This window comes from Cervus canadensis, chromosome 27 (genome assembly GCF_019320065.1).
Source record: "Cervus canadensis isolate Bull #8, Minnesota chromosome 27, ASM1932006v1, whole genome shotgun sequence".
In the NCBI taxonomy this organism is placed as follows: Eukaryota; Metazoa; Chordata; class Mammalia; order Artiodactyla; family Cervidae; genus Cervus; species Cervus canadensis.
Window position 1 is genome coordinate 23,754,347 of NC_057412.1, and position 14,178 is coordinate 23,768,524.

General features: G+C 36.4%; 1 protein-coding gene across 5 annotated transcripts in view; it reads right to left on the bottom strand.

The window, feature by feature from the left end:
- The window catches only part of ROBO1 (roundabout guidance receptor 1), a 441,102-nt gene that overhangs the window by 40,096 nt on the left and 386,828 nt on the right, over positions 1-14,178 (bottom strand). For 3 of the 5 annotated variants that reach the window (XM_043449143.1, XM_043449142.1, XM_043449145.1), the window contains exons 19-21: positions 10,605-10,631; positions 9,154-9,196; positions 2,083-2,237 (exon numbers count right to left, since the gene is read on the bottom strand). In XM_043449143.1, coding sequence (XP_043305078.1) covers positions 2,083-2,237; positions 9,154-9,196; positions 10,605-10,631 — 225 coding nt within the window. The remainder of the gene's footprint in view (positions 1-2,082; positions 2,238-9,153; positions 9,197-10,604; positions 10,632-14,178) is intronic. The other 2 variants (XM_043449146.1, XM_043449144.1) reach the window with 1 other exon arrangement.

Genomic DNA, 14,178 nt, shown 5'->3' on the forward strand with positions numbered 1-14,178 from the left:
AAGAGTCCAGACCGTCTCCCTCCCCCAAAAAACCTCTGCCCTCAGATCAAATAACTTGAGATATCAATACTGTATAAATACCTCTATTCAAAAAAATGAGGAACAGAGGTAAAGTGATGGTAAACAATACTCAGGAGAGTTTTATTAGTTTTTCCCCTTGGTCACACAAGATAATCATTATCAAGAAAAACTATTATATAATCATTTTGCATGGTTTCATAATGATACCTCAAGATATATAAAATGATAATAATGATGGTCAAATCAATCACAGTAGGCAGGGCAATTTAATCAAGTAACACCTGTAATAATCTGTCTAATATTTCAACTTCACTCTAATTTTTCCTTCATTTAAACATTTAAGAGTGAAATAAGTAATATATACATAGAAATGCTTAAGGTCTGCATTTGAAAATATTAAAATAGCAGAAAGAACTAAAATCATCATATAAAACTAAAATATTATTTAAATCAAAATTTAGTTAAGTTATAATAGTAAAAATACCACTATTTTATTCATAGTGGCTGCAACATTAACAAGTTCACCTTGAGGATGAGTTTTCAACTAAACAGTGTAATGATGAATTAACATGGCTACTACTAAAGATGTAAAAATGAATATAGTTTTAAGAAAAAATTGCAACTTCTTGACCCTACTGAATTCAATTACCTTGTATTTTAACAACAAATGATCAGGGATCAGAGGTATTTGATTAATCTTGCTTTTAGTAATTTTATTTCTAATTTCTAGGTATTAAGCTTCATGTAAGAGTTGTTAAAATATTTTTAATGGCAATATGGTTTTGGCAATCTCATTTTTCTTTGCCAATAGTTCCATATGACTGCTATCCAACAGAACTTTCTGAGATGAACATGTTCTATTTTGCACTGTCTAATAAATACAATAGCCACATGTGAGCACTCAAAATGTGGCTAGTGCAAATGAGGAACTGGATTTTAAATGGTATTTTATTTAATTTAAATAGCCACCTGAAGCCAGAGGCAATCATGTTGGATAACTCAGCTCTCCATATTAATTTACAAAAATGTTGTCACTTTCTTCTCTTATTGGCCTCAGCATAATCTTTCTTTTACTTATAATTATGTGAGCACTTCTCTGCCTAGATAACTAGAACACCAACCTCTGAAGAATAGGGACTTGGTCATATGGTTGCATCATTTTCATATCCAAGTTTAATGGAGACTATGATTTGTTCTTTATGATATATCATATTTTTTACTTAAATGCCATATTTTATTTTCCTTTTCCTTAATTCCATGGGTTATTTCTATAGTCATATGTTTTGATTCTTCATGACTCTTCCAATATTTCCTATATTGTAAATGCATTGCTGAAAGGTTTCTTTTTTAAGAATTATTTATAATTTTGTTTATTCTTTTAAATACTGCATACTCTACATCAAAAGTTAACTGTCATGTTTTAGCATGAAATTTTAGCAAGTAATTCACCACACATATTTCTGAACCCCAAAGACACAATTAGTATTAACACAGACATCTACAAAAGGTATCTATTTCTTGTATCCTATAAAAATTTATTATACAATAAAATTTTTGAATTTCGGTGTTAGCTTTCATTTAAAATTATTTTTGCCACCATGTAATTATTCTTATTGTTGTTGTTACTGCCATTAAAAATTGGAATCCCTCAGACCAATATATATTTATTGGTCTTTTGATTTGCTTTGCCCTGAAAATCTTTAAAATAAATACTATAAATAACTACAATCTACTAAAATTATAATTACACACATTCTTATGAGGGCAACTACTTCTCCATAATTTCCTTTTTCCTTATTTGCTATTTATTCTAGGATTTATATCCTCCATTCTCCCTTCACATACTGGGAAACATTTTTGGGTGCAGGGTGAGATGTGGAGATGTAAGGATGGAGAACATAACTTGAATCAGGCTAATTTGCTAAACAGTGGTTCATATTTCATGAACATATTGATTAAATTTCCTTTCCAATTTAGGGAGAAGAAAAGGGAAGTTATCTCCTCATGGCCGGTTCCTAACAATGCCGAGCCTGTGTATCAAGCTATCTCTGTGCCTCTAACCTGGGCGACTATACGTGGTCAGGTTGCCATCACTGTTCCCATTGCCTGCCGTGCAGCAGTTGATGGAGCAGTCATTGTGATTGTTCCCAGTGTTAGGCCACGTGTCTGCCAGCCACGGCTGCGTGGCAGGTTCACTGATGTTGAGAAGTCCTGGCCTAAAGAAAAAAAAACATGTGTAAAAGCAAGTGTTATATAAGTAGCAAATAACATTGCCTATTCAGAATTCCAACCCATTCTCCATCTTATTATCCTCCCAAATAACTTGGTCAATTATGCTGAAAGATATTCTTTTTATTTTATTTTATAGACAAGGCAACAATGTAATGTTCTGAGACACACCTCGGTTTATATAGCCATTACACTCTAAACAGGCAGAGACTTAAAATACTGTAGTTTCTGATGTTTTACTCCTTCTTCAGTCAGAGTGACTAAAAACCAAACACGGAATCTAAAAAGGTGGATGCTTGTATTTTTCAGTGTTTTAATAGCTTACAGAATACTCGAGTTAAGATAGTTTGCATTTCTTTTTTGACCCATTAAAAACCATGTTTCTTCTCACCACTTCGTTAAAAAATGGAACAAGCTGTTTCCTTAGATAAAGGAGCCTTCACAGTAAGGACATTTGCATACTTTTCTCCAAAACCATGTCTCAGAGAGAGTGCATCTTGGGCTCTGTGACATTTTGTGGAGAGCCTCATCAGTGTTTCAGTCCACAGTTCTGTAAGCTTGTCAACAATTTCTGATGGTGACAATGTAAAATGCCATAAATCCCTATGTAAACAAAGGAAAGCTACTGAATTAAGTCTGGTAAAACAGTGATGTCCACTGTAAGATATATGAGTGTTAATGTTTTTTTGGGGGGGAACAACAGATGTTAATCCTCTTTCACTGTACACTGGGAATGCAACGTACATCAGTAGTTACTAATGGGAACCCTGGACCACCGGCGGCAGAGACACAGACATTAAGTTCAGCAAGGGCAGTCCTGAGGTCCTTTTCCAACCTTGACTCCGACTGATAATTCAGCAAAAGAGGTGATGATGCAGGATATACTCTCAGATCCACAGTCAACAGACTGGCACTGCAGATTCGGAAAAGACGTCCTTCATGGTTTCATTTTCTTTGTTAAAATGTAAAAATCATGCTTCTCATTTAGCTGGGAAGCAAGAACCTGACATTTAACTTGTGTGTATGTGGAGTCTGTGTGTGTGTGCATGCACACTCAGTCGAGTCTGACTCTTTGAAACCCCGTGTAGTGTAGCCCAGGCTCCTCTGTCCATGGGATTGTCCAGGCAAGAATACTGGAGTGGGTTGCCATGGCCTCCTTCAGGGGATCTTCCCGACCGAGGGATGGAACCCTCATCTCCTCTATCTTCTGCACAGGCAAGCAGATTCTTCACCACCAGAGCCACCCGGGAAGCCCATCAGAGTCATTGTCATGGTTTCTATTCTGACATAGAGTCAACCAAGGAAACTTATTATGCAAATGATGGTTATTTAAGGAATAATTCACTTCAAATGAAAATATGGATTTATAATTTATATATCTGTATACATGTATACGTATTCATGTGTATACATGTATCTGTAATAAAAATGAATACTTACCTTTTGTTTATAATGTGTGAGGCACTGTTCTGACTTCTTTATATATATTATTAACTCCTTCTAATAATCTACAGAGTAGTTACTACTATTACCCAGATTTTTACAGATTAGGAAATGGAATTGCCTGAGAGAGGTTAAGAAATGTGTTCAGGGGTATAGAAAGTGAGTGAGTGGCAGAGTTGGGATTCAAATACTAGTAGGTTGTCTGCAGAATCCACACTGCAAACCAGGAAGCTATAAACACATATACTGAAGAGTGATTAAATTTGTAAAAACCCTCAAACATTCCTAATAAAAGGAAGAGTGGGGAAATGTCTGAAGTCTTCAGAATAATGTTGTAAAAACTGGACAAATTCAGTTAAAACTGTTGATAAAAACATGCTTTGAAGAGCAATGTGGCTGACCTGTTAAAATTTAAAACATTTAAATGCAAGCTGTATCACAGATATCTGGAGCCTTTGAGATTGATGTTGGTAACACAAAGTCTGCATCTAGCTGTCTTTAGCTTTTCTTGTTTTCTCTTAAACCTAAATCAACTGTGTTATCGCTTTTGAAGTTATTAAAAATAAATCTCCATATCTGACACTGTAGAAATATTAGAGTATGTTTGAAGTACGGGTCAAGTGGAAATTTTCCACAGCCTGACTTACATGGTTCAAAAGGAATAGACGGTATTTTTATGCTACTATGATTCCCTCAGAAAAGCACTTTTAAAAGTAAACGTTTTGATACCTCAGAGGCTGAAAGAACTTTTCATATGTATGGGAGCTTTCCGACAGGAAGTGGGATTAACAATTCACATCCTGGCATTCGGTTCAGACTTGTGTTTGGTGAAGAAGGCTGAGTCATGATTACTGGCCCATAATGAGTCTTAAAATGACATATGTATATTTCAGAGACCTCTAAGGAAGTCAAAGTCATATGTAGTTATTTTTATAACGGTGTTAGGGTCCTTAAAAACTAAAAATCTCATAAGATATCTTTATGCATTTAAGATGATCTAATGTGTATAGGACAGATTTAGCTGTCCTACAATAAGAAATGAAGCAGAAGCAAAACACAGTGCTGGTTACAGTGATTAATAAGTGTTGAACATATTATATAATATAATGTTACCATATTATATATATAAATATAATCATATTATACACATATATTCATATAATGTTAGTTATATTTTCAGGCTAATACATCTGAACTTTGCCTATTTCTTCCTTGTCTTCAAAAAGGTATTATTAAAGAAAGGAAGATACTAGGGCTTGCAAAAACCATATTTAACTTCCATTTTATATTAAGGGGACAGTTTTATGTCATAAAGGAAAAGAGGACAAATAAACTTAAATAATTTGTGGCAATTACTTTCAATTCCTCTGCTCCTCTTACTCCAGATATTCTATTCACTCACTTCAAACATACCACACACACACACACACACACACACACCTATTTCAACTCCTAAACCACAAAATAAAATACTAGAGGGGCCAGGAGCTGAGGAAAATAGTGAAGGGGCCTAGCAACAAGGGCTGCCTATAGGCTGTCTCCTCTTTTTTTTTGACATCCTGAAGAGCTCTGAAGCCCAGTAGGAAGCAAGGGATAGACCTGAAAGTGGTCAGTCCTTTGGAGAGAAGCAACGTCTGAGTTCTCTTTCTTTCTCACCTTCTGTGGCCAGGAAATGTGCTATTGGCATTCTTGGTCTGGTTAGCCTGACTTTCCTACTCTCTTCTTCAGGCTTTCTCTGCTTTTTCCTGGTTTGTGCTGTGGATTGGATTTTAACTATCTTCGCCACCACCGCCCCCCTCCCCATCACCCCAGAATTGGAGATTGGGATATTTGAAATAAGGAAAACAAATGAACAAAACAGTCACTTAATATTTACATGATTCTCACTGGACTACATTGCAAGTCCTTTGTCCTTTTCAAGTTGAGAAGACATTTCTTTGCTTAACCATAATCCTCATTTTCACTTTTCTGTGAACAGCTAAATTCACACTTTTGAGAACCAAGAGAGTTCTCTGGTTCTCCTTCTCTCTCAATCTTCTCCTTTATCAGAGGAAAATGTCCAGGGCCCAGAAATTTCTCTCAAGTCAACAAGAACTGAACTGAAATCTTCTGACATTTATTTATTTGGTAAGCCATCCCTCTCTTCTTTAGATAATTTTTGGTAATATTTTTCAAAGATCAATAACTCATATACTGAATTTATGGATCTAATCTAATAAATTAATTTATTGCACTACAAAAATTCATGTATTCAATTATTAATTCATAAATCACATAGGCTCTAACCCTAGGATCTCACATTCTATTGTGGGAAATAATCATTAAAGCCAGGAGTTAGTAAACTATTTCTATAAAGGCTCAGAGGGTAAACATTTAGGCTTTTTGAGACATATACTTTTTGTTTCAACTATTCAGCTGTTATTGTAGTGGGAAAGCAGTCTTGGACAACATGTAAACGAGTGAGTCCGGCTGTATTTTAAAAAATCTTTACTTACAATTACAGGTGGTACACCAAATTCAGACCCAGAGCCATAATTTGCTGACCCCTGATATAAGCAAAAGATAATTGTATTACCTCATATGAGGTGCTTGGAGAAGGGAATGACAACCCACTCCAGTATTCTTGCCTGGAAAAATCCATGGACAGAGAAAGCCTGGTGGGATACAGCCCATGGGGTCGCAAAGAGTTGGACACGACGGAGCGACTAACATACACACACACACACACACATCAGGTGCTTCACTGTGGTGTTTATATAGAACAGAGAGTTCATGGAGGACACAGCAGGTGAACCTCAGCAAGCTGAAAAGGGGAGGAGGGACATCCTCCAGGCTAATGTCATAAGGACATAAACAGAATGCAATATTTGTGACTGTTAGGTGAACTGACAGAGTGACTCATAGCATGCGGCACAGAGAAGTATGAAGGGGTGCAAGTCCCTGGAGGTTGTGGGTTTCATATGCATTGCCCAGTTTGGACTTGCTATTTTAAATATGGTGTGTTCTATTGAAAAATGGGATCTTCAGAGGCTCAGAGCCATGATCAATATGTATTTCAAAACTGCTTTCCGGCTCCAATGGGCAAAGAGAATTAACATGGAACAGTGCTAATGAAGGCAGAGGAAGGTAAGATCGCTGGGAGTGTTTGTAACAGATCAGGTTCAGAAGATTGAAACTGAAAACAATTTAGTGATAGTGAAAGGAGAAAAAGGTAGGATTTAGGAAATACAGTGATGACAATGATGACAATTGTGACTTAGGTGTCATAAACCAGATGTGGCGGGAGGTCCACAGAGGGCTCACAGGACCTGAGAGGCCTGAGGGAATTCAGTGTTTAGGGATAGCATCAGAGAAGTGAGTACAGGGGTCCAACTCACTGTTCATTCTCTTACTATACTGGATCATGGAACGCACATACAACACACACACACATTCACAAATAGCTAGTGAGACCTCTTCCTCATGGCATTCCTGATCCTCTTAACCCTGTTCTATTTTCCCAAAGCACTCACCAACTGCTTCTACTATAGAGCTGACTTAAAAAAAAAAAAAGTTTATTATTAATCTTCTATCTCCCCCACTAAATGTAAGGTTCAGAAGGACAGGAACTTGTATTGACTTTGCTCACTGAAGCCGCCTAGGCAGCTAGAACAGTGCCTGTCACATTGTAGGTATTCAATAAATAGTGTTGATGAATAAATAAATTTAAAACTGTGTATATAACTGCCATTTTGAACCCTGACTCTAGTATCTTTATTCAACTGTTGCCTCCATAACATTCTAGCATCATTTGTCATTTGGTAAAAAGATCGTTTCTATTTGGTGTTTAAAATAAATCCATTTCCCTGCTATACTATTTTTACATTCAAAAGGTTAATTGTGTAGGATGATATAGGGAGCTTTCCAAATGGAGCTTTGTAATTTTTCAGTCCTGCTGAAGAAACTATCATTTGGTACCGAGTGATCCCTGGCAATCATGTCCTTCTTGATAATTTGGTCTACCTAGGTTGTACATTCCTTTAGAGCAGGAACCATACTTATATTTTATACATGTGTGTGTGTGAGAGAGAGAGACATAACACATCTGTGCAAATGCCCATGCACAGAGGCTGGTGCAGAACACACAGAAGATGCTCAATAAGCATTTTCCGATGCTCTGATTAATGAGAAAGCTGATGTCTGTAGCCATGAATATATACATGCAGAGAGGTGGTGGTACCATCAGGCATTCCAGATTTATCCATGAGAGAATGTTCTTATGCCAAAGGCTGTTTCATGAATGTCTGGGCTATGATTTAGATAGGATTTCCCTGGTTGCAAAAACATGCCCTGGTTTAATTCCTGAATCAAGTGGATTTATTCCTTTTGAAGACCTGTCTTGCTGTGGGTTCTTTCCGTGGCTGGCTTTGTTTCACAGGTATGAAAACAGGAAGCCCCCAGCAGTACCCAGAAAACAGAAGATTAGCACTTACTGTCAGCATTTTACTAAAGATGGTTAAGTTTTGCTTTTGTTTCTTTTTTCTTTTACCACATTTTGTCATACACTAAATTCAGTGATTTTATCATCAGATGGTATGTTTCTCAGATTCAGGAATAATGTTTTATTTTTATCTTTCCCAGGAGCAACTATACTGTCGAACTATACAAAGCAGGGCACTCAATAAGTTAACTGAGTTTGAATTATAAAATGGCTTTGGTTGAAAAAAAATTTTTTTCTTACATCCTAAGCTAGAAGTTGCTATTTTTGAAAAGAAAGAATTATCTTAGAAAATTCAGATGTTTGGCTCACGTAACTTATATCTTCTTTCAGCCCCTTTCAGGCGACTGTCACATCAATTTGTGATTTCTCTGTGAATACATTAAAGTTCACTGAATAATAATTACCAAAAAATCATAAATGTAGGATTGAGGTTCATTTTAATTAGAGGGAAAAAAAAAATCTCCGTGTTAACAAGCTACCTAGATTCTCCTTTTATTTCAACATATTTCCCCGTGAATGGAGATTGAACTATGTTGAATTTATAACAAGAGCAAACAAACAGATGTAACCTACAACTTATGAGCTAGTGCTGTGTTCAGCAGGTTTACAAATGAACACTTTTTCTTTGATAGTATCTGTTAACTAGCTATATTTCTTAATCTTCATAAATGCCATCACTTAATTACTTTAACTCCTTTTAATGATTTGCTAAATCAGCAAGTCTGTCTTTCCTGGTTAAAGTGCCCCCTCTGGTGTTCACTGCCCAAGATGCACCAGCTCCAATCTAATGCATTTGTGTGTTAACATGCTTGGTTCTAAAGCAGAGCAGAATGGAGTAGTTCTTGGAGTAGTTCTAAAAGATTTAAACACATTTCACCTTTATGTTAAACCTTTTAAGCAGAGAAAGTGATGTCATCGAGGAAGACAAGAAGAAATATCTGGAAGGTCCCTTAGAATCTAAAAACCAGCAAGATAATTACCTCCCTCCACTGCTCACAGCTTCGCCTCCTCTCTGATAAGTTACTGGAATGTTACAGAAAAAAAAGGAACAATTAATAGACATGTTTGCATTTATATATCAAAAGCTATGACATTCAAGAGCATCTTTCTAGAATGGAATGTTTTCTCCCTTTCTACTTAGAAGCATTGCAAAAACTCATCACAGGAAATAGATTTCTGATTCAACTAAGTATTTTTTTAAAGATGGTATAGAATTAAATATGTTATTCTTATTTTCTTAGTGTGTTAACAAGTTTGAAAACTAAGGAGAAGCAAACTTCAGTATATTCTTATTAAATATAATAACTATTACACATTTGTACATTTACATTCTCAGATTTCTATCTTGAATTTATTATCAGATCATGTAATTTCATGATTTTATAGAAGTAGAATATTAAATTTTGGAAAATAAAAACCTACCAGACCATTTCCCCAGAAATATGAGTACCAGTAAGATGGATATAAATGTGAAAATAAACCTTTCTTTCCACACACAAAGATGTATGCCAAGTTGTGACTATTAATTAATGTGACCTATTTTTTATTGTGGTTTGAGAAAATATGTCTCATTATATTTTCATCAAACATGTATATATAGTGAAATTTATTTTAATGCCCGTGAAAGCATTCTCAGCTTAATAAGTTATGGGTATAAAATTTAGCCATAACAAAAAAAGATTTGCACATAGTTAGCAACGGGTTAAGAATATTAGCTTTTCTGTAAATACAGACACATTTTCTAAGAACAAATATGTTTCTAAAAGCTGCCAAATTCTGCTACTTAGAAGAACTTCAAACTGGGAGTCTGTTAAGGAGAGATAACTGCATCCAGTGATTATAATAACTGGATTAAAACCGAGAAGGCAGGACCACAGGTACATTTTTACTAAAGGTGATGCGAAAGAAGAGGACCCTCTTTGAAAGAAACTGAATAGAACAGAATATTAGGACTTGGACTTAGGGAAAATGAAAAGTTTTATCTTTCAAATGTGCTGTATATTTTGGTTACCTTTAAGAATGCTGATTCTATGGATAGAGAATTGCTTGGGAGAGAAAATTTTGTTGGAAATCCAGAAAGCTTAAGTTAAGGGGAAAAAAATGCACTGCCAAGTCTAAAATAATCAATTGATCATTAGCATGTTAAATCATGCTGAGGGTAGAAACAGTGTGCCTATCTAATGAAATACATGCAAACAAGGCTCAGATGCACTGTGGAATCATGAATAAACAACTGCATTGAAGGGATGACAAGCAACACCAACCATTTCTACTTCAAGTGCATGCCTGGCATGAGTAAATGAAGTACTGTTTCCATTGTAAGTCCTTTCCCCCCAGCTTACTGAAGAAAATGAAATAAAAACAGCAACACAATAGTACAACACATGCCGAACTAACAAAGGAAAGGAGGAGGGTAAGCGCAAATATATACCTGTTGGTGTGAAGGTAAAAGACGGGACTGAAAAATCAAAACAAAATATAAACCAGTTATTAAGCTGAAGAGAGAAAGGGAACATATCACATTAGTATAAATCAAGCAGACAGCTGAACATAAAACAAATGTAAATAACTAAGCCAGTAGTTCTGACACTCTTGATATGTGAATAAAACCAAATCTGAGGGTAAAAAAGAAGCTTGTCTCTGCAGGTACCATTTAGAAGCATCTGACATTCTAGGACGGGTTGGGGGGGTGGGGACTCTGCTGGGTTAGCCTGCGGATGACCCCTGCTTTTAGTAATAGAGACTTAGCTCATGGCTTTAGTACTGACAGGAATCCTCTACTATTAATCATTTCCAAACAGTGGATAATGGGTTCTTAAACAAGTATTATCAGGGTCTTGCCTAACCTTATCTAGAAATCTGAAAGTAAATGCTTATTAAAGTGGACTAACTAATATAATAGGTGCACTTGAGCATCCATCACCTGGAGAGAGACAGTGATACAGACAGGGGGAAGGAGAGAGCGAATGATATAAAGACAGAAAGAAAGGTAGAAAGAAGACCAAAAGAAGAAGAAAGGAAAAATGCCGAAAGAAAAGGAGGGAGTGGAGGAGGGAGGGAAGCAGATAGAAAGAAAGGAAGAAAGAAAAGGGAAGGAACGAAGAAAGCAAGCGAAGAAAGAACTGCAACAAAGAAAACCATCAAACTGAACTGTTTCGCTGGCAAGAAATGCCTGATGCCTTAGCATAAAGAGTGTATTGCTACATTTCTAGTATCATAGAAATTTGTGAATGGACAGAATACATAGGGGGTTTTAACTTTAATTCTGCTATTATAGTTTATACCTAGAAGCTTTCGAGAAGTAGGCCGAGCATTTTAAAAAAATAGCACACCAAAAGCTAAACAATAGAACAATAATGCTCCTCTGAAAATCTTCACTCTCTGCAGTCATAAATCTTAATCTAATCAATAATGCCTGAAATTGAACTGCAGACCTCAAAAGTGGCATCCTTGCCTCCCCCACTTATCCTATCTTCTCCCATTCCTGGCTGTTGGATAACACCAGAGTTATTTCCATGACATTTCACAGAGGGAGGAGGCTGACTTTTTTTTTCCCCAAGCTCTTCACATTAATTTAAAGTAAACACTGCCCTGGTAAAGAAAGCAAGAGAATCTACATTACTCTTTGAAGACTAAAATTTGCTTTTAAGAAATCCTTAATACACACAAACTAGAATACTGATTACTTATCATGGATCAAAAAGCTGCCAAAAATGTATTTTCCACTTCATATTTGAAAGTCTACAAGAAATTTACTTTAGGATTAGAGCACTGGGGTGGCAGACTTGAATGCCATCGCGTCCGTAACAACTGTCACTTCTTACCAAACCATTTTATCTCTGAGCATACTAGGAAGAAAAAAAACCAAAATCCTCAATGCTGGGGATCCAGTTTATACACTGTCTGCTTTCGCTGCATAGCAGTCTCTGTCTTAAGAATTCTATTGTGTTGTCTTTCAGTCAGGTCTTTTTAGAGAGTCAATGTAATTTAGCTACGATCAAAAATTCAGAACAATAGTAACTCGTCCTCATAAAAAATATAAAAGACATACATTTGAAAGTAAAGGTACTCAAGCAAGAATGGAGTGCCTGAACATTAATTTGCAATCACAAGGACACAGGGAAAAAATGAAAGGTCCTTGTCAGTGCTCCTAGCCAACTGCTAACCTCAGTTTAAGGAATGGAAGAAGAGATGAAAAGAGGTCCATCTAAATGAGATTTTTACAGCTGGCTCACCAAAGGACAACTTAATTCTCAAGCTTCCAGTAATAAAATAAATCATTTTATCCAGTGATGCTGGTACACTATGTGGACAAAGGGAACAAGCAGAGGAAATACCTACAGATAAATGTAGGGGGAAAATGTTAAAAATGCTCGCTATTACCCAAAGTCATACTCTGGCTTGATGTTTCATGGGGCAGTAGGCTCTTTCACATTGATTTCTTCTAAATATTTCACTTCCTTTTTTCTTAGGATGACCAGCATTGTTTCGGGCACAGTCAATTTAAGATTTCAGAATTCACTTTTTAAAATTGCATTAGAACCAGAAATATGAAAAAGTGCCAAAAAGGCAAGGTGAGGAAAGCAGAATCAAATGCTCACCAATTACATTTGTAATTATGTTCTATGATTTCTGCTTAACACAAGCTAGTTAAAAGGACAATATTAGTGTAATAGGTTTTGCAGAAAGAGCACATAGGCATTTCCCAGCATGCTTGAAGTGCATTAGTAAGGGAAAAGAAACATTTCAGAAGGGAAGAGGGTTTCATGTCACATATTTAGGTTTCAAGACTAGAGAGAGCATTCCATTGTTACAACTGCACAGCTACCATACTCCTGGCAATAAAAATTACAAAATTCCTGGAAATTCAAAATATTCTACGTCTAGATGTTAATTAGTCACTTTTCCTCATTCAGATGGGATTTCAAAGCACAATTCCCAGCAGCCCACCTGTACCCTGCTCCACAACACACAGATACCCACAAACTCCTTCTCTGCCTTACTTTTTGGGCAAAGGTTTCATATGGTAATGCGTGGCCCTGACACTGTTCTTTGAATGTGTGATGAGCACCCAGTCTCTTCGCAGTAACCTCTCAGCCCCCATTTTCCATTTCACAGGCAGGGATACTAACATTTTTGCTTTAATATTGACATAGGACACATATCTGAAAAAAACATATTTAAGGATGATAATGCTAAGGCAAATGTATGTACATAAGGAGACGGCTGTGGAGCCATGGGCCAGAGGCACGTTCATCGATTTCCACAGTGTGGGTGATGAATTTGTGTTGACTCTCTCTTGCCAAGACCCCTTGTGACCGAGAGCACAAATATTTTAGACTGTTGTCTCAGACTGTTTCACAAGCTCAGAGGGACAGTCAATAGAACTTTTCATTGAGGAAAGGTCTAACTAGCACTAACAAATTCTGACTTTGCCGTATCATTGCTCAGAGAAATGGCATGGCCAAGCTGTGTGGGAAATGTTCACTTAGGAAATATCTAGATAATTTTTTTTTAAACGAGGGTGATGGTGGGAGTGGGTATTTACTAGTCATCCTCTTTAAATCTGCCTTGCAGCAAAAGTGCTGTCTTAGACTTCTAGACCCTATAACTCAGGTGAATGTATACCCTGTCATCCAAAAACCAAGACAATTTTGAGACCCAAAGGAGCACTGTCAATAATTTAGCTGGACTAAAGACATAAAGTGGGCCTGTGGGCTGAAAACTTACAATCACCCTGTTGACAGCCCAGAGTTGATGAAGATATTTGAGGAGAGAAGGGGAAAAGGATTATCTGTCTGAGAGTGATAAGAAACTCATCAGGAAATGAAAAATATGAACCACCAATCTGCAGACTTTGAGAATATGTGGCAAAAGTGTCTGCAAATTCCTCAGCTTATTTGGCTCATCCATAAAACTGTAAATAATTTTAGCCGAATAAACTTTGTCTTCTAAACTGCAGACACATGTTTAACAAAATCATCATTGTCCATCAACAGTACATA